This window comes from Protopterus annectens, chromosome 9.part0, assembly GCF_019279795.1.
Source record: "Protopterus annectens isolate FY-2018-M chromosome 9.part0, PAN1.0, whole genome shotgun sequence".
NCBI lineage: Eukaryota > Metazoa > Chordata > Ceratodontiformes > Protopteridae > Protopterus > Protopterus annectens.
Genome location: NC_056743.1, coordinates 489,882,854 through 489,907,759, shown reverse-complemented (window position 1 = coordinate 489,907,759; position 24,906 = coordinate 489,882,854). Strand labels below are relative to the sequence as shown.

The 24,906-nt window shown below is 43.1% G+C and overlaps 1 protein-coding gene across 2 annotated transcripts in view; it reads right to left on the bottom strand.

The window, feature by feature from the left end:
- The window catches only part of ZMAT4 (zinc finger matrin-type 4), a 2,083,697-nt gene that overhangs the window by 1,240,520 nt on the left and 818,271 nt on the right, over positions 1 to 24,906 (bottom strand). For both annotated transcript variants that reach the window (XM_044083036.1, XM_044083037.1), the window contains one exon: positions 1,627 to 1,783. In XM_044083036.1, the coding sequence (XP_043938971.1) occupies positions 1,627 to 1,783 (157 nt within the window). The remainder of the gene's footprint in view (positions 1 to 1,626; positions 1,784 to 24,906) is intronic.

Sequence of the window (24,906 nt, the reverse complement as noted above, 5' to 3'; positions counted from 1 at the left end):
GAATCGAATGGGAGAACCTCTTGCTGTGCGGCAACAATGCTACCGCTGCACCACCGCAGATTCCTCATCAGCTTTTATATATGTTTTACAGATTTGTCTTTATTATTATTGTAATGGGACCTCTGTAATGAAGGCATATTGTAAACTGAGGTAACTCTGCATGAAAAAAGTTATACCTACATTATTATTTCTGAAAAGAGGTAATATATTTAAAAATTGTTTATTGCACCAAAAGACCATTCTAGATGGTAATCAGTGGACATGAGAACTATAAATGTCATATTTTCATGTGCCGTTAATGTTTCATTACACTCCTGAAATTGATATCCTTGTACAAAATCACATGCATGGCTAGGCAGTTGTATTTCCTTTGTAGATGGCTAAAAGATGAGATTGTAAAATATAAAAAAGTTCAATATAGCTCCAAAAGGCTAGACTGGGAGACCAAAAAACAGCAAAATTATGCAAGTAAAAAAGTAGAAGGAATCCCAGAAGACAAAGCTAATTCTTTTAATAAAAACAAACCTTGACAACAGATGGTGAGCACTTTCACACCAAAGTGCTTCTTCAGACAAATAACATCACAGCAAAACACATTTATATAGTAAAACAGCAGTCATCAATTATTAAAATGAACAATTATCACTTAAGTAAATCCCTTGATTTTAGAATGGGTTTTAAAGAAACCCTGTCATTGGGGCCAGGTTTCCTTTCAGCTCCAAACCTCAAAATCCACTGACGTTCTCTCTCACTTCACTATAATTCTTTAAATCACCACCTGTGGGATTGTTAAACACTACCTCCATTACTTTAAAAACAAAACTATGTTGCAAGTCCAATTCTAGCACATGATTAGCTAAAGCATTTATAGCATCACACTTTTTTAAAGTGATCAGTAAATGGACCTATGCACTGTAAGCAATGACTTGTCATTAGTGATACTTAACAGAACTTGCATTTTTTACCACCAGTTTGTTTTTGTCTCTAATATTTTACTTGAAGCCACATTACATGCAATAAACATCAAAAATGAACTGCAGTTTCATCAGGATGCACTTGGAACAGGTAAGCTTTTTAATGTTTTACACACTGCAGTGACAGCAGATCAGTCATGCTTTAGTACGCTAATATTTTGTATTTGAATGTAATTAGCACTTTGGCCATTTTCCACCAAAGAGATACTTATTACACTGAATATGATTTCCAATATTTTTTGGCAAACTAATCAGATGTGTTGTTGAAATATACCATCCACTTCCATGTAATCCACTAGCTTAATAATGAGTTTCTTGTTAACACAGTCATCTTCACCATCTTCCTTTGCTTTTATAAAGCATTTTTATGTTTCTACAAACTGTCTCAACAAAACAGCTGTAGTTTTCATATGCATTGTCTGTTCCACAACTGTAGTTTGTCATCATTACTTTATCTGCATGTTCTATAAAAAATGAAAAGCATGAAGGACTTTTGTTCATTGTGTGCCATCATCATAGTTCGTTGTCTTTACTCAGAACACAAGTCCATCAGCATTTTAAGAATAACATTTCAGGCATAGACACCTACAGCTTGAATGATTTGAGGCATTTCACACATGCAGATATGGCTGATGTCTATTACATGACCTACCTGTTGGTTTTAGAGGAGGCTCTATTCCGAGTAATAGCTTTAATCTCTTGGCATGGATCTTGCCTTGGTAATGGGATTCAGCCACTATTGCTGATGTAAAAGACATATTGCAGAGTGTACAGCATTTGTTCTTATCCACATCTCCCTCATCAGTACCCTATAGAAACAGCCAAAAACAAGAGTCAGAACTGTAACTATAAATACAACAGTAAAAAAACAATAAAAATAAGGTTATGTTTTTACTTAATCTATCCAATTTAAAATAGTATATTGTATATAAATGTTTATTCAAAGTGTCATAAACCAATTAATATGCGGCTGTCATGTAGCATGTAAGTTCTACCCTGAGTTAAAAACTGAAAAAAGTATAATAAATAGACACATAACAGGTCATACATATATAATTCTACTCCATTTCCTTGTTTTACTTCTCAATTTTTAGTTTGGCTAAAGCAACACTATTTCAGTGAAATGCTATTTATTCCTTCTGAAATGACTGGTACCATGCAACAAAGAAACTTGCCCCTTAACCCTTAGGATATTGTAATCAGTTTCAAGACACTATTATCATATGACTTTAACAGATGTCACTGAGGAATTGTTTCCCAAGCATCAACTGCCTGAGAAATACAAGATGTTGAGGATCAAAATGCTAATGGCTGTTTTACATTGAAAATCACTACCATTGTGGTTTCTGTGTGCCCACTGGCAGTGATTCTTTGTTTTAGGAGAGTTCTCCCTTTGTGTTTGTGTGACACAGAAATGTGCAGCTTGCCTATCACATCTGTAAAGAAGCTGAGCTAACTAAAAGTCAAGTTTAGGCACCAATCCCTTCAGAGTTCACTGCTGCTAAACAGTACACTATTCTGACGCTTTAGAAGGTAGATGGATTGTGTTGCTCCTTTGCTGGCCATATGTCCCCTATTGGGGAAAAACTTCCATTTAATAATCTTATTAATACTTTCTTCTTTAGGAGTTTGTTTTAATGGACTGTTAGGAGACTGCTGTACTTTTAAAAAAGAGCATTCTTTTTTTCCTGTCAGTTTAAAAGTTGTTTGAAATTGTTTTATTTTGTGGGAATGGTAAAGTGTTTTAATGCTGCTTTTTTACTTTCTGTGAAAAAAGTGCCTTTTAAAGATTCTTTTTATGGGTGTTTGCTACTTGTTTTCCAGGGAAAGAGGCACAGTTTTCAGTTTGAGCACTGTGCAATCTGTCGGTCCTTCTTCCATACTCAAAAAGAAAAAGCTGTCAGTTTTCCTTAGCTGCAGGTGGAGTTCTCTGCAGTTACCATTAGTTGTACTTCAGACCACTCATCCTTTACCTCAGATACCTCTGGTGTAGCACCTACAGCCACTATGGACATTGGGGTTAGCCACATCCGCTCCAGCAGTTGGGGTCCCCTCAGTGGGCAAAGGAGAACCATTATTGTTTCTGGGAGATGGTATTGAGCAGGCTTCTTTGTTTTGTCAGGACGTTGTGCCTATCCCTGGGTAATCTTTTGCTGCCACTAATAATGCTTTTGTTCCCATTTTTTTGTGAAAAATAAACAGAAAACAAAGAATTTATCTACTCCTCAAATTTCCTTAGAATGGAGTACCTTACTATTTTTGTTTCAGGGTTTAATTCAGACTGTTGATCATTCTTGCAAAGTAGTTTCTGGTAAAATAGAGGGATACCTCCTTCCCTGAAGATGCTCAAGGTTTTGAATATAGACAAGAGGTTGAAGGGACAGATGCAGGGTTTTTTCCTCAAATTTCTGACTGGACTCAATCTGAGGAGAGCTCAATTTCTGACTTTCCCTGTAAGGAGTAGTTTTTCTCCAAGACTATTGCTAGAAAGTGCCGGTGTTTTCAGTGGGAGAACACAGACTTCTCCGTCCCTTGGAAAATACTATGAGCTGTTACAGAAGGACTTTCAAGAACCTGCACCCATTCCTTCAGTTATGTCAGCTTTTTAGGATAAGTGCATGTGTTACTGCCTGCAGTTTTCCTGATAGCCAGCCAGCTGCCCTTAAAAAGGCAGATTTGATGTATTAAGTCCTTCAGTCTTTAAGTTTTTATACACTCTTCCTAAACCTGTTCCAGAAGCTGTAGTTTTAATCCTTCTGCTGCTAAAAACTTAATTCCATACCTACTATTTCTGATGAAGATGGGATGATTATTAACTGGGAATTGAGTCTTGGTATTTAAATAGCAACATTTCAAGGCTATCCCAACCACTAAAAGTCTTATGATTTATATTTCTTCCTCTGATCACTTTTTTTTTCATTTTTATATAATATTGCTGTTAAATTTAAAAATTCACTGAATGTAAGAACAGTTCGATTTCCATTTTTTTTTTTGTAATAACTTTTCTAGCTGCTGCCAGGAGACTCCAGATTTTTTATTGTTTGACTTTTGCAGATGGGAAGTGGGACATTTATTAGTATAACTGATCTAGTTAAAGTTCAATCATCAGATCATAAGCCCTTAAAAATATACTTATCTCTCCCCACTATACATTTTGTTTTTCACAATCCAGAAATGTTTGCTCAGTCAGCTTTTACATTTTTATAACATCTCCAACAAAATGAGGAAGCCATTTTACTAAAGTTACAGATTTTATAGGGGTAACAAACATGCTATGTACATCTTTCCACACAAAGTTTCCAGTATAAACTTGAAATTTGACTAACTGATTTAAGTAATACAATTTTATTCATACCATCTACTGAGTCGCTCAATCCACTATTTAAAAGGTTCCCAAATTTTGCATTAAAATTATTTATACTTAACTTGTATAATTTGGACATGCTTGCTTTGTAGGTCAATTTACCTTCGATGATAGCATTCAAAAGTTCAGAAAGGTATCTTACACCCCCCAATTTCGACCTATTGTAGCTGCCCAGGAATCCAACCATATCCCATAGCTACTTTTGATTGGTAGATGGTTTAAATCCATCTATGATCTGACACTACATTTAAGACTCTTGGGACTTTTTTGGGTCACCTAAAACCACATTTATGGAGTAGTGAGATACGATTTCTTACTACTGATGTTAACCATTTTCCTGAAATCTGTATTGTTTGCATTATATTTAGAACCATTGCAAAGAAAATAAGGGGCACAGAAATTCAAGGATATAATTGGTATGGTAGTCAGGAAAAGCTGGCTGTATTTGCAGATATTTTATACATGACAAAACCAGAAAGGGACATTACAGTGGAACCGTTTAAGATGGTTTCAAATCCTCAGTTGTTTCAATGGTGTCTGTGATGTAAAGTGTTGGCAACTAAAGTCATATCATTTTGTATGTTTTTCATTTATATAAATGTAAGGTTGCATTTGTCATATGTGTAAATTTAATAAAGTTGTTTGAAAACAAAATCAGTATTTAGGTTATTTGGAACTATTCAATGAAAGTCTGAGTTTTTATCAGATAAGATTAATTTAATTTGTGACTTGATTTCCCTTGTGTTAGACAATAATTAACTGTACTTTGAAGATGAACTATTTAAACGGAATAAAAGAGTAGTGACAGGCTCAGCCTGTGTGCCCATATACACTAATCATGTTAAGGTGGATTGGGCAAGGCAATGGGGGTGATTCTTTAAAGCTTACATGAAGCGAATTTCCATGTAAAAATAGTGGTAAGGCTCAAACGTGGAACATGGCTGCCGAGTGATCCAGGAAACAAGGCATGGGGCATGCACAAGAATCCTAATACTGTGTGGACACGGAGGTGTCCGCGGAATGCAAATCACCTCATCTTCTGGTAAAAAACATGCAAATTAGGTGATTTTTGTGATCCAGGAACCCTAAAGGCACCCATGTAGGTGTTGTGTAAGGCTGAAAAATTTCCACAGTTACTAACCGTGTACTGGAGCACCAACATTAAACTTGGGCTGTAATAGCCCAAATAAAAGGTTGTAAAAGGTGCAGTAGGCAAATGGCCAAAACTATGGCCAGTGATGTAAAAAAAATTAAACTTTTTTTAACACACATGCCACGTTTAAGTGGTTCATAGCAATGCACAAACATGCTATTTTGCAAAAAGAAAAAAAAAGAAAAACTGAAATATTTAAAGGTATTCAGAGTTTTTACATTATAGTGGCCACCATGCGGACTCCTACAATGGAAGGTTATAGTAGTTGCTAAGAACATAGGCTTTGGTATAGTGCAGTATCTAGGGTATACGCAATTAGGTGTATGTAAATGAGGCAAGTTTATTGACTAGCAAAATGGGCCACCATGTCTGCACATACTAACTGTGTAAGGTCTAGAACCATTGTAGTGTAGGCGGAAGAGACAGCTGACAGGAAAAGGGTGTATGTCAGAGTTTGTGTAAGACTGGAGATCAGCGGCATCTATTTGTGCTCAGCTAAGCAAGGAGGGGGTGTCTGAGGCTGCTAAGCTGTGCTTAGCTGCTTAAAGAAAAGCTAAGCATGACTATGTACAGGGAAGGGCTGTTTCTGCTCAGCAATGTTTACACTAGCTCTGCGAGTTTACATGGAGCTCTGTGGGGCTTAGCAATGGAAGAAATTAAAAGAAAAAAGGGGGAATAGCCTGGGAAAGCCAATCAAGCATAAATGACTGATAAGCCCTATTCCAGTCACATTGGCCCATTCAAACCCTCAATGATATACCTATCAGGTGGAATGTATTAGTCAGCCAATCACACAGGCTGTATCTGCACCATGCCAGTATAAAGTATGCATACACCCTTCAATCTGATTTTTCCCACATACTATGCACCATTAGAGTACACACTTGGTAATTTGACAAAATGGTAGGGGCTGCTGCTCTGCTATATCTGTATGCACTACAGGCTGAGGTCAGTGATGATGCTGACAATAGGCCCAGACTGAGGAGGAGAAGAGTGTTCAGGCCCAGGGTAACCTTTCAGGGTCTACATGAGCTAGAGATAGTGGAGCACTACAGGGTAGACAGGGACATAACACAGTAACTCACCAAGCTCTGCCGGCCTCACCTCAGACCCAGAGCCAACAGAGGGGAACCCATCCCAGTGGAAAGAGGTATGTGTAACCTTAAGAATACTAGCTACAGGTGCTTTCCAAAGACTTACTGGGGACATCATGGGGATCTCACAGGCATCCACATCCAGGGTACCTCCAGTTCCTGGATGTCATGCTAACACATGCCAGTGAGCACATTTATTTCCCCAGCACCCCTGAGGAGAGGGCTAGCAACATGCGTCTCTTCCACCATGTAGCACACTACCCAGAGGTACTGGGTGCCATAGACTGCATACATTTGCACATCAAAGCACCACTCTGTGAGGAGGGTAGAGGCTACATCAACCGTAAGGGATATCACTCCAACTGCCAGGTTGTGTGCAATGCCCAGGGCATTATCAATTTGTGTGCTGGCAGCCCTGGCAGTTATCATGACTCCCACATCTGGCATGCATCACAGCTGGTGCCAGGCATTTGCCAGGGTGGACATCCTGTACAGCCATCTACTGAGGGATGCTGGCTACTCACTGGAACTGTGGATGATGACACCCAGAAGAAATGCACACACACCAATTGAAAATGTCATAATGAGGCACACACACAAACTAGGAACATCATAGAGAATGTGTTTTGGCTGCTCAAGGAATGGTTCTGCTTGCTTGACATATCTGGTTGGGTCCTGGAGTACTCTCCAGCCACATGTGCACACATGTTCATAGTATTTGCCATGCTACACAATATGATCCTGTGGAAATAGCTGTTGCAGGAACATCACAGGGAAGGGGGAGACAGTCTCCCACCATTGCCAAGGTCCCCACAGGCACAGGGAGACTCTGAGGAGGAACCCCCTCAGCCTGTCCCTGTAGGCAGATGTAGGTGTGCCCAGTACACCCTGGCCTTGGCAAGGAGGCAATGCATAGCACATACATTGACACCCTAGGGGCCCAGGGACTGGCATCTCACTCCGACTGGCATGCACACAGAAAAATGGATGTCAGACACATCATACTACCTATACCTTACCGTGTATAGGCTATGTACTGTGTGTATCCAACAGAGTCAGCCCTAAAGCACTGTCCTCGCAACTGCTGCTGGCACAAGGTAAGTCACTCTTCTTAACAGTAAATGAATGGGGTAGTAGACTGTGGTAGCATATTTATGGTATAGCTGCATGTGTGCATTAGAATGGAGTGGGTTACCGGGATAGCAGCAGACAATGGACAGCCATGTGGGACAACAGGAACTCTCTCCCAAATACTGGCTACCTTACAATATGTAGTAGGGCGTAAGCTAGCAAAATCCACTGCACTATGCGAGGGACTTCTAAACAGTGGGGTCATAGGACAAATCCATGGATGTCAGTGTTGGAGTTCCATGCATACCTCTAAAATAGGTTCATAGGTTGGTACTAGGCTATCGGCCCTCTGGCCTATACAAGCCTAGCCATAACAATTCCCTGGATATTTCTTTCCACAATATTTACTTCCCTGGACCCCTGTCTAGCAGGGTGACTGACGTGATCCCTGGGGTGAATTTCCTATCTCCCATCCAATTGTCAAGGTTCCTTTTGAAGAGGGCCAAGGAGGCGCTCTGCTTGACATGTATGGGCAGTCTATTTCAGAGTCTAGGGAGTCTCTGGGGCGGGAACCTATCCCTCCAGCATGTTTTCTTCATTGTGATGACAAGGTTTAGATCCCTGGATCATATGGTTCTGAGGGATTGGGATTTCTAGAAGTGGAGTATGTCCAACAGCTCAGGGTTTGACATGGCCTTATACGTTAAGCAGACATCGCCTCTGAGTAGACGATATGCCACAGAGTATACCTGGAGTTTTTTTAGGTGGTCAGCATAGGGCATCTGCTTTAGGCCTGTGATTCTTTTAGTGAGGCATTTCTGCGGCTTTTCCAGCTGTTGCAGATGTCTTGTGAGGTACATACCAAACAGGGCATTGTATTCTATAATGGGTCTGAGGGATGAGTACAGTGAGACAATGACCTCCCTTTTTCTGGATGAAAAGCCCTTCCTGATGAGGTGTGTCTCCTAGAAGGATTTCCTGACTGTTGTTGCAGTGTGGTTATCGAAAGTGAGACCACTGTCCACCTGTGTCCCTAAGTCTGCCATCATACTTTGTGTTTAGTGTACTGCCACCTATGTGGTAATTCATGGGTACATGTTTTTTCAGAAAGGGGATAACTGCACATTTCTTGGCATTAAGCTCGCGCCCATGGCTCTGGCACCAAGCATCTGTTTCTGTAAGGCCGTTTTGTAGAATATCAAATAGCTCCCAGTTTACAATCATCTGCAAACTTAGTTAGCCAGAGTCCCTTAGTGTTGGCCTGTATTTCAGAGAAGTAGATGCCAAACAAGCATGGTCCCATGACTGACCCCTGAGGTACTCCACTTGTCACTTGTCTGGAGCTGGACTTGGAGTTGGCTACTTTTACAGTCTGTGTTCTGTCAGTAAGCCAGATGGCAACCCATCAAGTGACATAGGGATTTATGCCCAGCTTAGTAAGTTTATCTATGATTCCGGAGTGGGGGATGGTGTCTAAGGTCATGGTGAGGTCTAGATAGGCGGTGTGGACCGCCTTACCCTCGTCCACAGCTCTGGAGACTGATTCAAAGAAGTTAGTCATGTTCAGGAGACAAGCTCGGACCTTCACGAACCCAAACTGGGTGGGGTCCAGTGTTTGAAGGTTGCCAATGTCTATGTTTATAAGTTCCATGATGCTTTGCATGCCCAATACAGCAATAAATCTGTACAAAGCCATAAAGAAATGCGGGGCAAAGGTCCACAAACAGGGACATGTCTTAAATAGTGCTGTTACAAATATAGAACGTTGATAGAGTAACAGGTGTTGCAGTAGCATGACTTCTCTGAAGGGCAAGAAGTCTGAAACTCAAATGTCTGTCATTACTTTCTAACTTCAGTCTTAAATTATTTCACTATTTGCCATATAACCTCAGTGTTATGAAACATGAACCCAAAGCATGAACCAAACATCTGAACAGTCTGTGAAGATGTGTACAGTTGAGAGGAATGCCCACCAATACACCTGTGTTCACATACAACTGCAGTAACATTTATGTTTGTAAAGTAATAGCAGCACCACACATTCCTAGGGCTGTCACAATCAACTTAATAATTTCTTCCATTTCTACAGTATGCAGGCATCAATGTGCTATTTATGTTTTTGGTTAATAGTGTCAGGAAGTAGACAGTACTTACTAGTGGCTGTTGTGGCTTACTGGTCTAAGTACAGTACTGTGGTTGTCAGGGTCCATGGCTCAAGACTGGCTGTGTCAACTCTTTTGCATATCATCTACACCAATGGTAGTAGTTGTACATACTGTTCAGAAGTCTATTTGTTACTACAGGAAAGTTGGACAATGGAGGGACAGGAGACCAGACATATGGACAGTACCACAGCTCTGTGTAACCCACACAGTGTCTAGTAGAACAGCAGGTTATAACAGGTCAGTCTAGTGGCAGGATATAAAGGCTGACACATTACTGTGTCTATACTGACAACAAAGGTTGTCACAGAATGTCCACATGTATGCCTCATATATCTGTTATGCCTGTCATAACACTGTATTTGCCTGGCAAACTATTTGTAAACCAATAAAGGTTGATGTGAAAACATCAATGACAGACCGTTGAGATGCAGATTTCATACCCATAAGTAAATGCAAGCTCATACAAAGCCATTCTGTCTACATTTGGAAGGGCAAAATCAAGAGCCTGCCCCCATGTCTTGGCCACTGTCTGTTATATGTGGGCCTGTGCAGATGTCTGTATGTAACTGTTTGAGAGCCATGGCCAACATGTTGCCTTATAATAGTGCAACACAAACAGTCTGAGGACCACAGCAGATGTATGAGGGACAATGATGGGCAACCTACTAAACAGATAGTCAGAGGTGTAAGCCTGTAACTCTGTGTGTGATGTTATGACTTCTACCCCACTCACACCATAACTACAAATATATAGCAACTGTAGACAAAGGCTGTGACTGGACAACAGAAGGACAGAGACACATAAGAGGAAGGGGGAACCACTTGTCAGACAAACATAGAATGTGCACACAAGAACAGTTTCTGCTGTAACATGGTTCCCTGCAGTGTATGGAGTCAGTAAACAAATGTCTGTCAGCACTCCCTCACATTACTCTATATATTGATCTGCCATTCACATACCAGGAAATCAGTGCTATGTAGAATATACCCCACATTATGGAAAATTCTGCTCAGTCCAATGCATTCTGTACCCAGCCCAGGATATGACTCCATTAATAAGGATAACATACAGCCAGGAGATCCCTCAGCCAGTATATCACTGAGGTGCTGAACTGTTTACATGGGTTTATCAGCCAATCAGCTATAGCACAAAAAATCCTGGACCGGACTACAGATAGCTCTGGACTGGAGTCCCACTGTTACTACTGAAGGTCATACTGGGCATGCTCCTACAATTAGAGAAGTACAGCCCATGTCTAAACCCATATCTGTTTATTGAGCTGTGTTGTCCATATATGCCTTTGCTTACACACAGCTATGTGCACCTTAATTGTCTTTCACCACCCCATCAGACAGGATTACCCTCAGCTATCTGTATGTGGCACACATAAGATATATCTGCATCTGATGAGTGTGATATATATATATATATATATATATATATATATATATATATATATATACATATATATATATATATATATATATATATATATACATATATATATATATATATACATATATATATATATATATATATATACATATATATATATATATATATATATATATACATACATATATATATATATATATATATATAGATATAGATATATATACATACATACATATATACACACACACACACATAACAATTATAGACAGGCAGACATGATGGGGGGTGACAGAAAGAGAGAGATATAGAGAGACTCTTTGAAAGGCATGTAGGGAAGTACTGCTGCAGCCATTTGCACACCAGATGTAACCAGTGGCACATGCAAGTATGAAGGTGAGCTCCATTATTTAATAGTGAAGTAGGGGTTGTAATCTCACATCACCTGCCTTGTGTGTGTGTGTTTCTGTATCTATTACATTTACAGCAAAATACATATGCCCGACAAGCCTTTGTCTGTGTAATGGTCATCCATTTTATGGGCCTGTTAGTAGTGTCATCCACAACAGTGGCCCACCTGTCAGCAGCATCAGAAACTCTTAACATAAATGAGCCTTGTGGTCCATGCAATAACTATGTAGTAATATAGTGCATACAACTAGATAGGAGTTCTAATCTCACCACTTGCAACTGTGTGTCTGTCTGTGTCTTTGTGTCTGTCTGTGTCTTTGTGTGTATCTGTATGTCTCTGTGTGTGTGTGTTTGTAGGTTAAACCATTTTGAGGCCTGTATCACCCAGTAAACCACACATTGCCCTACTTTACAGGGCCTGCTGATGTCATCCACTTTAGATACAGCACTGGGCACCTTATAGGCATATAAGCCCTGCGGCTCACAATAAACTAGACAGGTAGGGGTTCTAATCTCAAGACTGTCAACTGTGAGTGTGCGTGGGTTTGTTATACAATTTTGAGGCCTGTTCTGTCCCCCTGACACCTCCATTGCATTAATTGACAGGGTCAGTTGATGTCGCCAACCTTAGATACAGCATTGAACACTTAGCAAGCATATAAGCTCTGTTGTGCACGTGATATATATGTAGCTCTATAGTATAATAAACTATATAGGTAGGAGTTCTAATTTCAAGACTGCCAAGTGAGTATGCATGTGTGTGCGCGCGCACTCGTGTATGTGCGCACGTGTGTGTTGGTTTGTGTGTGTGGGTTGGTTATACCCTTTTTAGGCCTGTTCCACCATCGGGACACCCCCATTGCAATAATTGACAGAGCCTGTTGATGTCATCAACCTTGGATGCACTGTTTCACACTCTGCAGGCCATACCTCTCAAATGTATACAGTTTTGCAGAATGTTCAGATGATTGTCTCATACAGTTTGTGTGTGTCATAAACTTATGGTTTCCTGGCCAGTCATTGGGAAAGCATTAAGATCTTAAGTCAGACAATAATGACAGACATCTGAATGTCAGATGTCATACCCTTTAGAAAAGTAATGGTAATATGAAACTGGTCCCTCTATCAATTATCTATGTTTGTAAGAGCAATATGTAAAACCTGTCCCTATTGTTGGGCCTGTATGATCCCATTATTGAAGGCTTTGTCCACATGTGTTCTAACAGGTTGAGTGGTATGCTGAAGGTATATCAGCTCCATGGCATATGCATTAAGGACATAGCACTATACTACATGCTACTAGATAGGTAGGGGTTGCAATCTCAATACTGGTGTCTGTGTATGCATATCCTCTGTAGCAGTGTGACTGTCTTGCCTGTGTGTGTGTAATGCCTATACCATTTTGTGTGCCTGTGCCACCCTGTTAACGCCAGAGTAGTAGTGGCAGGCCATGCAAAACTGTATAACCTCTGTGGTTCATGTACTATGTATATTGTGCTATCATATGTATAACTAGCCAAATAGGGGATCTACTATCAACAAGGGTGGTTCATGAGTGGGGTGTGTGTATACATATGTATACCCCCTTGCAGCACTGGGCCTGTGTTATGGCCACAAACCTACCTCTCGACCCTTGCAGAAAGGCATCTGTAGAAAGCCGTACAGAAAAGTGGGACAAAGGCCACATATTAGGGTCAATCTTTAAATATTGCACTGACAAACATACACAGGGGATAGCATAACAGGTTGTGCATTTGCATGCATTTTCTGAAGGGTATGAAGTCTGATAAGCAAATATCTGTCAGTATTGTGTAACATCAGTCTTTAATGAATTCACACAACTTTGCCAGAAAACCACAATGTTATGGCAAATGTAACAAAAATATGTGGCAAACAGCAGGACATTCTGAAGATATCGGTACAGGTGGGGTTATGGCCACCAGCTGTCCCACCCTGCAGTCCATGTTAAGCCAGGTGTGACCTGTGATAGACACAAACAATACAGAGGTTCCCAGAGTGTAGGACAACAAGCATCTACTAAGATTGTCTACTGCATGCATAAGCCAGTTACTTCACATCAGAAAAACCTTACTGGTATGAGGTATGAGAACTAGTATAACCTATGGTGATGTGACACAAATAAGCAGTCATATTTGGCAAATAAAGGGAAGTCCTGTCTCGTGCACTTGCCTTGGGTCATGGTATGTCTTGCCAAGCATCACAGTACTACAAGACGTGTCCCACATTCCACATTTGATAAGGTGGCAATCCTATCCTGTGTTGCCTATGTGTGTGCCATATGTAGACATGTGTATGTCCTGTGAGTAGCTTCCAACTACAGTGACCTTCATGTATGAAGGCATGAATACAAACCTCCACCTCCCACATATATGTAGGTACTGCCCAAAGCTGTGGTAACTGAGAGTAGTGTGCTGTCTGTCATTGACCCACAAACCAATTTTAACACACTGCAATGGGGTCATACAGCAGGTATGGAATGATGGCCCAGTCCTGGCCTCCAGCTGAATGCAAAAACAGTTCCATCGTACCATATAGCGAGGTCATGAACCCACTATTTCCCACATCAACACCACAACCATAAATGCCTGGTGACAGACCTGGCTACTCTGGTTGATAACACTGTTGCAGTCACCCATGAAGTAGCGTACGTGGTCAGAAAAGGCTTGGACATGGTTCACCACATAGGTAAAGGGACTGCATCCAGACAAAAGGTGGTCATTACCTATGTATAGTCTTCAGTCAGTACAGCAAGACATTAGCAGCATGGCTGGTCTGGTATGTACCTATTCAGATATCTGCACCAAATGGTAAGGCTATGTTAAAACACACAAAGTGTATCCAGTGCCTTCAACACCTGTGCCATGCACACAGCTTCAAATCAGTACTGCACCACTCTGTATTGGACAGGTTGCCCACAGGTGGGCTTGTGGTATGTCTAGAAAGCAAGGTTGTGGTCAGTCCTTCAACAGCTGCTCCATGTATGTCAGTATAACTCTGTGTGCATTACTGGCACAACAAGCTTGAATCACATATGACACAGCAAAATAAACAGCCTTAGAGACAGGTTTTTCTCCCAGAGGCTGCCCTGTGTCAGGAATGCACACCGCAAAAATGTAGAGTACCATACAGACCCTCATCAACTGCATCAAGGTTGAATGGATGTCAAAAAAAAACATCTGTCCCAGGGGTTCAAAGTGTTTCAAGCAATGGCAGGGGCAACAGATCCTGGTAGATTATTCTGATGGGGATACAGTACTGGATCGGCTGTTAAGGGATCCAGGGCCAGTATTGTAGTAACCTCCTCTATACCTATGAACCTGTGATACTATGGAACTCCCAGGTGACATGTAGCAAGAGTAGCATGCTGTGTCAAGGGGTATGCATGCAAGGTATGCTGTCTCCCCCATTGTCCCTCACACACTGTTCTGCACATACACACCTATGTAAACATGGACACACACAGCTGTACCTTGCCAGTGAAAAGGTGTCTGTGTTGCCACTCTGCCATCCTCAGTTGCAGTACTGGCAGCAGCCCACCATGACTTACACACACTGATACCTGGAACAAAAACAGAATAAGGTCTGTGAGACAACAGTCAGTCAGCAGTACTAACAGCAATAAATCATCATGGCACAAATGTATGTACACCTTGATGTGTACGCATGACAAGTTCTAGCAGACAGTACCTTACAGGCCATAACACTACTACACTACACACTGCCATTACCTGTATTATATTCACCCTGTGCAACAGACACATATAAGCATGTTCCTGCATCGATGGTACGGATAGCAGGGATACGACACAGGTATCATTACATGCACAGGGTGAAGTGTGGGGTTGGCAAAGACCTAGGGTGTGCCATACAGTTGACAGCATGTGTGTGCGTCTGGAGGGGTGCTGGTCAGCTGGCCCATGGAGAGGAGTTGAGTGCATCTGCCTATCATTGTGTGTGTGTGCATGCGCACACAAAAAGCCATGTGGTAGCCCTACACAAGACTGTTGGATAGCTGTGGATGGTACATGGCAGAATGTGTAGTGTGTCTCCAGCCACAAACATGGAAACTGGTTCTGACAGGAGTGGCAGTGGCACCATCATGCCCAAGGCCAAATGTGGTGGTACTACCTGACGGTGACCGGTGTCTGCTGGGTCTGTGTTCCTCATGGGAATGCCCAGGACCATGTGCCCATGACCTGCAACATTGTGGTGTGGACAGCACCCTCCCTTTTTTATTGCTGGTCGTATTTGCCAGTACGGGAGTGTGACTGTGCATGGCCACGTGGGCTCTCAGCTGATGATGTTACTGACCTTCATCCATGTGTCTGATGCCCTACTCCCACCACATGTTCAAGCACAGACGTTGCGCAGTTAAGGACTGACAATGTCTCACTCCACTGTCTATCCACTACATCAGCAAAATGACATAAGGCATCACCAATTCCTTGGATGGTGTCATGCATGCCAGGCAGTGTTTCATACATGACTCTGAGCATCTGTCTGGTGTACCATTCACAATGTGCCTGTGCCTCCATGACGGACCAAAACCTGCATCAGGTGATGTGCTGTGACACCTCTGACAGGGGCTGGATGGGTGGCAGTCCACCTTCAAGCACCCCGTCAATCTGCTTGTGGAGGACCTAGCCAGCTCTCTGGCTATGGCTAGTGTCTACAGTCACTGATGCCATAGGCACCACACTACCCTGTTCAATGCCACCACCATCCCACTGCTCAATATTTGTGGTGCTGGGGACCAGGTATGTGTGGGTATACTGACTGTGTGTGGGGGACACTGTGGGAGGACGTGGGATGTCAACCATTGGGACAGATTCAGCATCCAACAACCCCACCTGTGCCTCACAGTGGCCACCATTATCAGTGTCTGGTGAGACAATGACTTCAGGATGTAAGGGGGACACACTCCAACCCCCATGGTCACCTGTGAGGGGAAGACAACATGACTACATTAATTCCTGCACTGTAATGTTTGTTGATACACACACACACGTGAGGTGCCACAAAGGGATTCTACAGACTACACTTTCTGACTGATGCTATGCACAGCACATGATCAGACCACAACAGAAATGCTCTGGACAGGCCCCCAACAACATGCAGTGCAGCTATGTCCAGTTAATGTTGCTAGTACTATACACCTCTGAGATACTTGACAAGTCTGAGTATGTGATGAACCTTCACCTAACACACTGCAGCCATGTACACAATAGTAATGCACCCCTGTATAGCACAGTGGCTGCACCTATTCAAAACTATGTAGTAATATGTTACAGCTCTTACAAATATGCTACTGTGATTACCAGTGTGATGCACTGCAGTGAACCCCACCACAACTTAACATGCACATATTGCAATATGGGTACTCTTAACAGTTGTGTGCATGGTAAAATGGCAGACCTTAATATGCCTAAGGTATAGGTGAGCCATAACATGATAGTTCCACACTCCCCAGCTACAGGCTGATATTCCCCAGCCACACCAGAGGTACCTATGGAGTTGTGGGGGATTGGTAGTGTCAGAGCACACACATATGGCAGTGGTGCAGGTTAATACGTGCATTTGTCAACCTGTACAGTACAAGCTGCGATACTACCCAAATTGCTGACATTCACAGTATGTGTGTACATGTGTGCATTAATAAACCTCAAACACAAATGCAGATTGACCTGACATGTGTACAGGTATGCAGAGGCTGCTAGTATGAATGCTACAGTATTAACGTGATGACCATTGGAGGCTTACCTGGACAATCCTTGGCTATGGACTCTGTGCCACCCACCACCATGACTAATGTACTGATGGTTTCCTGAGAACTGGTGGCTGACACCAGGTTTGCCAGGAAAACCTCTGTGGCTAAGAGTGGTGGTTGTATATCAGGCCCTCCCCCTGTACTAGCATGGTCCCTGGCCACAGCTGTAGCCCTTTGCTGTGCATGGTGTATGAGACCAGTAACAATGTCGGACCATTTTGCAGCTCCTGTCTTGGTGGCCCACATCATTCACTGTTGCTACCAGGTCTTCCCACAGGACAGTGCTTTGTTGCTGGTTATGCTGGCTCCTTAACAGCATCCAGTGATGGAGTCCCAGGGCATCGATAATTGCAGCGGTCTCAGCTTCTGAGATGGCTAGTTTGCATTATCCGTACATCCCACCTGAAAAAGATGAACAGGGGAACATATCACAGGACTGCATACGTTGCTCACCATTATGTACAGACCCTGCACATCCACTTTTGCCAGCACTATCCACACTAACCCCCACATCATGCCACCACCATCTGTCTGGACATTGTCTGTGGGTATCAGCAACATACTGACAATACAGCATACGTTGGCCCCCTGATCCTGATGTTTCTTGCTACTTGCTGCATGTGCTATGAGGTGTTGAACTGCCTGTAGCTGTTGCACCTATTACTGTTTGTTCATAGGCTTGTCTACATGGACTGCTGTGGTGTCAGGCTCCTACTCACCTAGTCTATAGGCCCAACCCTCTGGTCTCCCTGGCCTTCCTCCCTCAGAATCTGGACTATATGGCTGGACAATGTCCTACAGTTTCCCCTGCAAGTGTAGTTGATATTGGTGTCCTTGCACTGTGTAGCACCTGCCTCGTAGATGGACAGCCATCTACAGACAACACCAACGAGAGTGAGAGATGCAATGACTGTAGGAGCCTGCAGTCCATGCTCAGCCTGTCAAGGCTGCATATCTGTCCCCAAATAGGTTGTCAACACAAGCAGTACACCTCACACAGCACCCACACCTACACAACACACACAAACATCTGCAGTGATCCTCAACATACACATCCACAAACAAGGGGAATCTCTGAGGCAAAGCCACACATGAATACCACAGCCATTTACAGCACATATCACATATGGCCACACACCTGTGTCCCACAGCCACACAGGCATGAGCCCATGTCAAACATGTTACACATAGAGGACTCCAGTGGGGAGGCATTGGTGTGCCTCTGACCTGGCTGGGTATGTGGATGGTCACAGTTATTTTTGTGTTATTTGCCAGACTTGGGCATATTGCATACTCACTGCTGCCTACCGACAAGTACTGTCATGGGTCTGTCACTGTACATGTTGGGGTGCCTGACCTGAACTGACATGTACATCACTGGACTATATGCAGTGATACGAATGAGCACACTGGTTGTGTGTCCTAGGCAGGTATGTCCCCAGACTTGTGCAGCATTATGCTGTCACCCAGATGGATGCCACAATACAGTCCGGGACTGATTGCCCTTAACATGTGCACATCTATCCTGTGATATTCCAGGGGTTCTCCAGTAGCTGAGAGTCTGGGATGATATGGTACACAGATCATGATGCTCTGCAAGAGATGGCCTCCATCTGTCTTCATTGGTCTTCATGCCTCTAGCAGTGGTTCTCATCAGACCCATAGTGACTCCACTAGTAACACTGGTGAAGTTATCACTACCAACAGACAAGTGTCAGTACAGCACACATTGAAGGCCATGCTGCTAAACGCTAGAGGTGTACACATGACTTTGCCCTCATTGCAAGCAGACATCTATGCACTCACACAGACCATTGTTCCAAGCTGCAGAAAGCACCCCAGCCTTACATGGTCAACCATACTATCATACATACAGAAAGCAAAGTGTAGCCAGTAATGCCATGGAACATGCGATTTCCATATATATGGGACACACAAACACATCCATGCTGTACAGGTAGTAACGTGCACAGGGGACACTGCAGGGGCACTTCACCATTGGCAACACAGACTTGTGCATATCACAACTAGGTATCAGCCACCACATATGACCAGGAAGCCCATTCTGCTTATATGGACCTCATCAACTGTATGAGTTGGGTCTATACCCTAATCCTGGGTCATTTGAACTACCCTAACATGCATAGTAAGACATATCTATGCCAGCACAGAAATGGCTAGGAAGCCATCAAGAGTGAAAGTGCAAACACCTTGGTGCGGCCAGGGAACACGCACACATGAGGTGAAGGTCAGTGTCATCCATCATGGCAAAGCAACCATCATGCAGTCACCTTTTCTGTCACCATCTCCCACAATACCAAACTAGCTAGGCTCAGCCATTCATACACCTCTGACATGGAATACATCCTTCTGTGGGGGGTTTACACAGCCTCACAGCCCCCAACCCCTCATTAAGGACTGACACCAATATCCACACATACACACAAGTGCTATAGGTGCATTTGTACAGATGCATGTAGTCAGGTATACTCGACAGGTCTACATCATCCTCTGCTAGGATATGTGCACTTGTCTGGTGGACATGTGCAATACATGCTGTCCATAACAGGGAAGACATACCTCTGTCAGACACAAAATAGGGGCAGGTGCCCATTCTGGGGCAATGTCTCCTTAGCATGTACATGAGAATGGGATTGGTCCTGCAAACCTGCACAAAAAACACAGTGCTTATATTGTCTACATCCACTACAGACAGTCATCTCCCCTACTGCATATATGTCTGTAACAGCACAGGTAGCGGCTCTGTTGGTATAGAATACTGGATACCTGACAGAGTTGGTGTAGGCTTCACCTCCCTGTGTTCCACATCAGTATATCAGCATATGCACAGTAACTCCCCCATCTCCTATATGTGGAGAACTGGCCACCACTGCCATGTAATACTCATGGAAGACATCTGCCATGGGAGCCTATCACATCACAAGATGCATCCTACCTAACTCCAAACATAACCTTGCAACACCATAAGAAACTGTATTGAAAGGAGGACCGAGTACCACCTTTGTGCCATTCGTTTGATGAATGACCACTTTCACCCCTTTACACTAAGGTGGGGCATCCTGTACTCAGTCACATGATTTACCTAGCAGCACAAACAGGCAATTCTGCAAGTCCATAGCACAGTTTCAAGTCAACCCCATTCACAAGGACATGTGCACCCTGGCCATACTCCATTACATGTGCTTAGGCTTTGTCAAGGAAGGGTTCAGGTCTGCTACACTCAGGTGACCTCTATGACACAGTCACCAAAGGCGTGGACAGGGAGGTGACAGTGCAGAATGCCTACCTTGAGCTGGACAAATTGTCACAGTATAACCCACATGGCCATTATGGATATAACCCTCCCAAGTATGCATCACACCATATGTTAGCGTAGTGGTAGCACACTGGTGCAGTGACATGACCCACTGATTCCACAGGGAAATGCGCCACATGCAGTTAACCCATACGTAGGTGTAACCTGTTCATGTTTGGGCCTCTGTTATGTGTGATGTACACATCGGAGGTGCATGCAACAGCCATTAGCCTATGTCCAACCATGTCTGCGGATGACTGCATGCTGTGTGCCGTCAACAGATTCCATAGTGATGTGAACCTCTGCCTAGGAGGGTTTCACACAGATACATGACTACTGCCAGACACATGGCCTCAGGCCACATACCAGGACATGCAGTTGAACCTCTATGGGGAGAGTGACATCTCCACATATTACTAGAGTATGAATGACATCCTAGGCATACAATCAGTCATGAAGGTGCTGTGGACACAAGTCTTTGGCAATATGACATGTCAACACAATGTTGCTTTCATTCTAAGATAAACCTTCTACATGGCCCATGTCATACATAAGGGTATGTCATCATGGGACATGGGGTATACACTTTCCCACATTCCCCCCGATGAGGAACATTAATGTGCATAATCCCCTGTTAATCATTCATATCACACAGCACATGCAGTAGCTGAGGACATCACAGAGATTCTCCACCAGGGAATATCAGGGCATCAAACATCTACCACACACCGATAGGCTATAAGGCCAATCCTATATCCAGTTTAATACATAATCATCATGGGTGACATCAGTGTGGCATGCAAGGCAGTCACGGACTCCACATTGCTGTGACTGCTGCATGTGTACAAGTCATGCTCCACTCTATTAACACACACACACCCACCCTCAACCTGGTGTGTGACATTAAGTGGGCTTGTTGGCAGCTCAGATGTGTGTCCCACACAATCAACCTACAGTGGAATGGGCACCCTGTCCACATTAGGTAGGGTAGCTATTTACACCTTAGCAGACATGGCCTGGATAACTGGATGGTTAACTGCACATACAGCCTTGGGATACCACCAGTGGACCTGTTTGATGGGGGGCATCAGGTGCTGCCTTGCATAGACATGGGCTAACATCTGGCCTAGGGATATGGCTGCTCAGGGCCCATAGCCTAGTAACCTCCTATGGTACCAGGACTGCCAGATATGGCCTGAGTGGTGTGACATACTGGTGTGTCCATACCCATTACTGTTATCAACTGCTGGGTGTTCCCTATGGACATTATTGTACCATGTCATCCAGCCTACATCCAAAAAATAGGTGCGTGGTACTACAAGTGCATGTGGACATTCCAGCAACATCTGTGCTACACAATAACTGAGAGCAGGGCATATGTGGTGTAGGGTGTCGTCCTCATAGCTGTCTGACATCTGCAGTAACCAGATGTTTGCAGAATGTGTACCTGTGCTTGATAGATGTAGACCCCCCTGCTAGACAAATGTGCATTTCCACACACCAGTTGGGCAGTACGTGATGACTGTCCCCAGCATTTGGGGTATGTCTGTGACCTGGCAGACCCCTTGGAACACAGTAATAGTACATGAATATGTGGTACTGTATGCATTCCCTTACATTGCATGCTTAATATCTACGCACTGCTGCTGAGCCAGTGCCTGTGCCCCCCGCTTACTAGTACCTATAACTTGCTGTCCTGCTGCAGGGGGTCACCAGGTTTGCTAGCCATGGGTGTCAGGCAATCAGGTACATGTGTGGGGGTATACAGTGACCTAGCCAGAGTATGTCAGGAATGGTCAGGGACACCTGGACAATGTTTGACCTAATCTTGTATGACATTCACCTAATGAGAGGGGCTCACTGATGGTGCATGTCATATGCCGGCTGTATCCACCAGTAATTGCTGTCAGTACTGTACAAAAAACAATAAAAGTAGCAGTCATATGTGATCTGACCATTGCTGGGGTGATTCAGGGTCAGAGCTGTGATCTATGTCACTGCAGACAGTGCTGTAACGGATGGCCATAGGTGCTGGACAGCAGACTAACAGCAATTTGGCAGTCCAGGAAATGTTGAGACCTACTGTTTAACAACTTATTTCCCATGACTGCATCCCCCCATCTGCATTCCATTACATGCTTCATTCAGTGACATACCTGGTATAGTGCTGTACTCTCTTGAAAGAATAAATCCAGTTGTATCCTAGAGAATTGCACTTTGCCTTTATGAATAAAGTGTCAGACCTGTTTAACCATAGGCAGCACCTTGCCTTTTGTAGATAATGCTCAAGAACAGGTAATTGCTTGTGCACCAATCTGTGACTCCCACTTGCTAATTGCATCCCGAACAGCTGGGTTGCTTTTCCATTAGCCAATGGCATGGCAACACAGTGCTGTAATTAAGGGCTTCATGTAGGCCTTGCCCCTTTTTCTGGCCTGTGAGGATTACATTATCGAGGTAAGGGAGCTATAATATCACAGAGGGTAGGTAGGAATACTGTCCACTGTTTGGATTGATGTGTTATGTCCGCAGTTTTGCATGCTATGCCTGGCCATTAACAGACTTTTAGATTCTGTAGCAGTGTACTGTTGAACAATGTGTGTTGGGTTCAGTAAGGAGACAGGCAGATGTGTGTGTCGTACATCCTTTTTATCTGAATGTGCATGCTGCTATAGTTGATGCTGTTCTATCAGCTGTGTATGTTTGTAGGGGGAGACTGATACATGCCCCTTTCACATGAGCACCCCCCCAACCCTTGATGTATGGGTGTTGTGTGGATGCTCTATCCCATATGTTTGGGAGGTATTTTAGGTCTGTAGCAGGTGGTTTTACATACAGCTGCATGTGTAGCAGGCCACAGTTGCTGCATTCTGGCCAGGAGTCAGATTAGGGAATGTGAAGACATAGGGGGACAGCAGGCTGTTACTGTCAGTGAGGGAGGAGTGTCCGCTATTGGTTGATGGTACCCATAAGAGTCCTGATGATGCATGTGCCTCTGGTACATATGTTACATAATAGTGCCATCCAGACAATGGTAGGTGACATTTAGAACACACATTCATAATTGTGAAATGTGTCCCACCCTGCAGGCCTTTAAGGTGCTAGTGTACGTGGCATTGACTGCGGGTGGGAGCAACCAGTTTGCAGGACAGTGCATGGCTCAGTTATTCCTATGTTGTACTTGCATGTAGTTGTGGCACAGACTGGGCTGTGGGCCAGGACTGTGGGTGTCCAGATGTGACACCTGCTAGGAATGTAACAGATACATTATGCATAATATATTAATCACATATATATTAATAAAATTATATATATATATATATATATATATATATATATATATATTATATGATATAATATTTTATATATCTATATATATATATATCATATGATATAATATTTTATATATCTATATCTATATATATATATATATATATATATATATATATATATATATATGTAATATGATATATTATTAATATATTATGGCAGGTGTTTTGGTAAGACATGTGGCTACAGTGAGTTGCACATTATTGGCATGGACATGTGTGTTCAGATGGGTATGAGTGTGACACTGAGCTGTCTATCATCATTTGTAACCCCAATCTGCACTGTATTGCCAGTATGTCAGCATCCATAATAGGTTTTATGACAACCCTGCCATAAGTAGGGGGCACAGCTGTGTTCCTTCAGCAACAGTCTGTGCAGTTGTCATCTGTACTTGATGATGTAGGCCTCCTGTACATCAAGCAGCATTTATTTGTCTGTGTACTGGTTTGTTGTCTGCGTCAGAGGCCCAGTACACTGTGACATGTCTGAGTATATATAGGGAGTAGTATGTCACTGGCAATCTGGATATGTTTGTGAAAACACTTATGGTTCTCCAGAGTTCAGTTGGCCTACTGGTGTAATTCACTGTGATGTCCTTGACAGGGTCCTGGGTACAGTACTTGGCAGAGGTGTCTTTTTTCCCCAATGTTATATGACTATACTGCATGATACATTTCCAAAAGTAGTCCTAATTCCCCAGAGCTGATTTCTTCTAGTGGTGCATTGCTCTGAATATAATGCACAGGGTCCTGGTTTTGAGAGTTGTTCATGCTGGTTATTTTGTTGCTGGCAGAACAGTGCCTGAATCAGGTAGTGATTAAAGCAGTTTTAAGTGGGTTTGCATGGT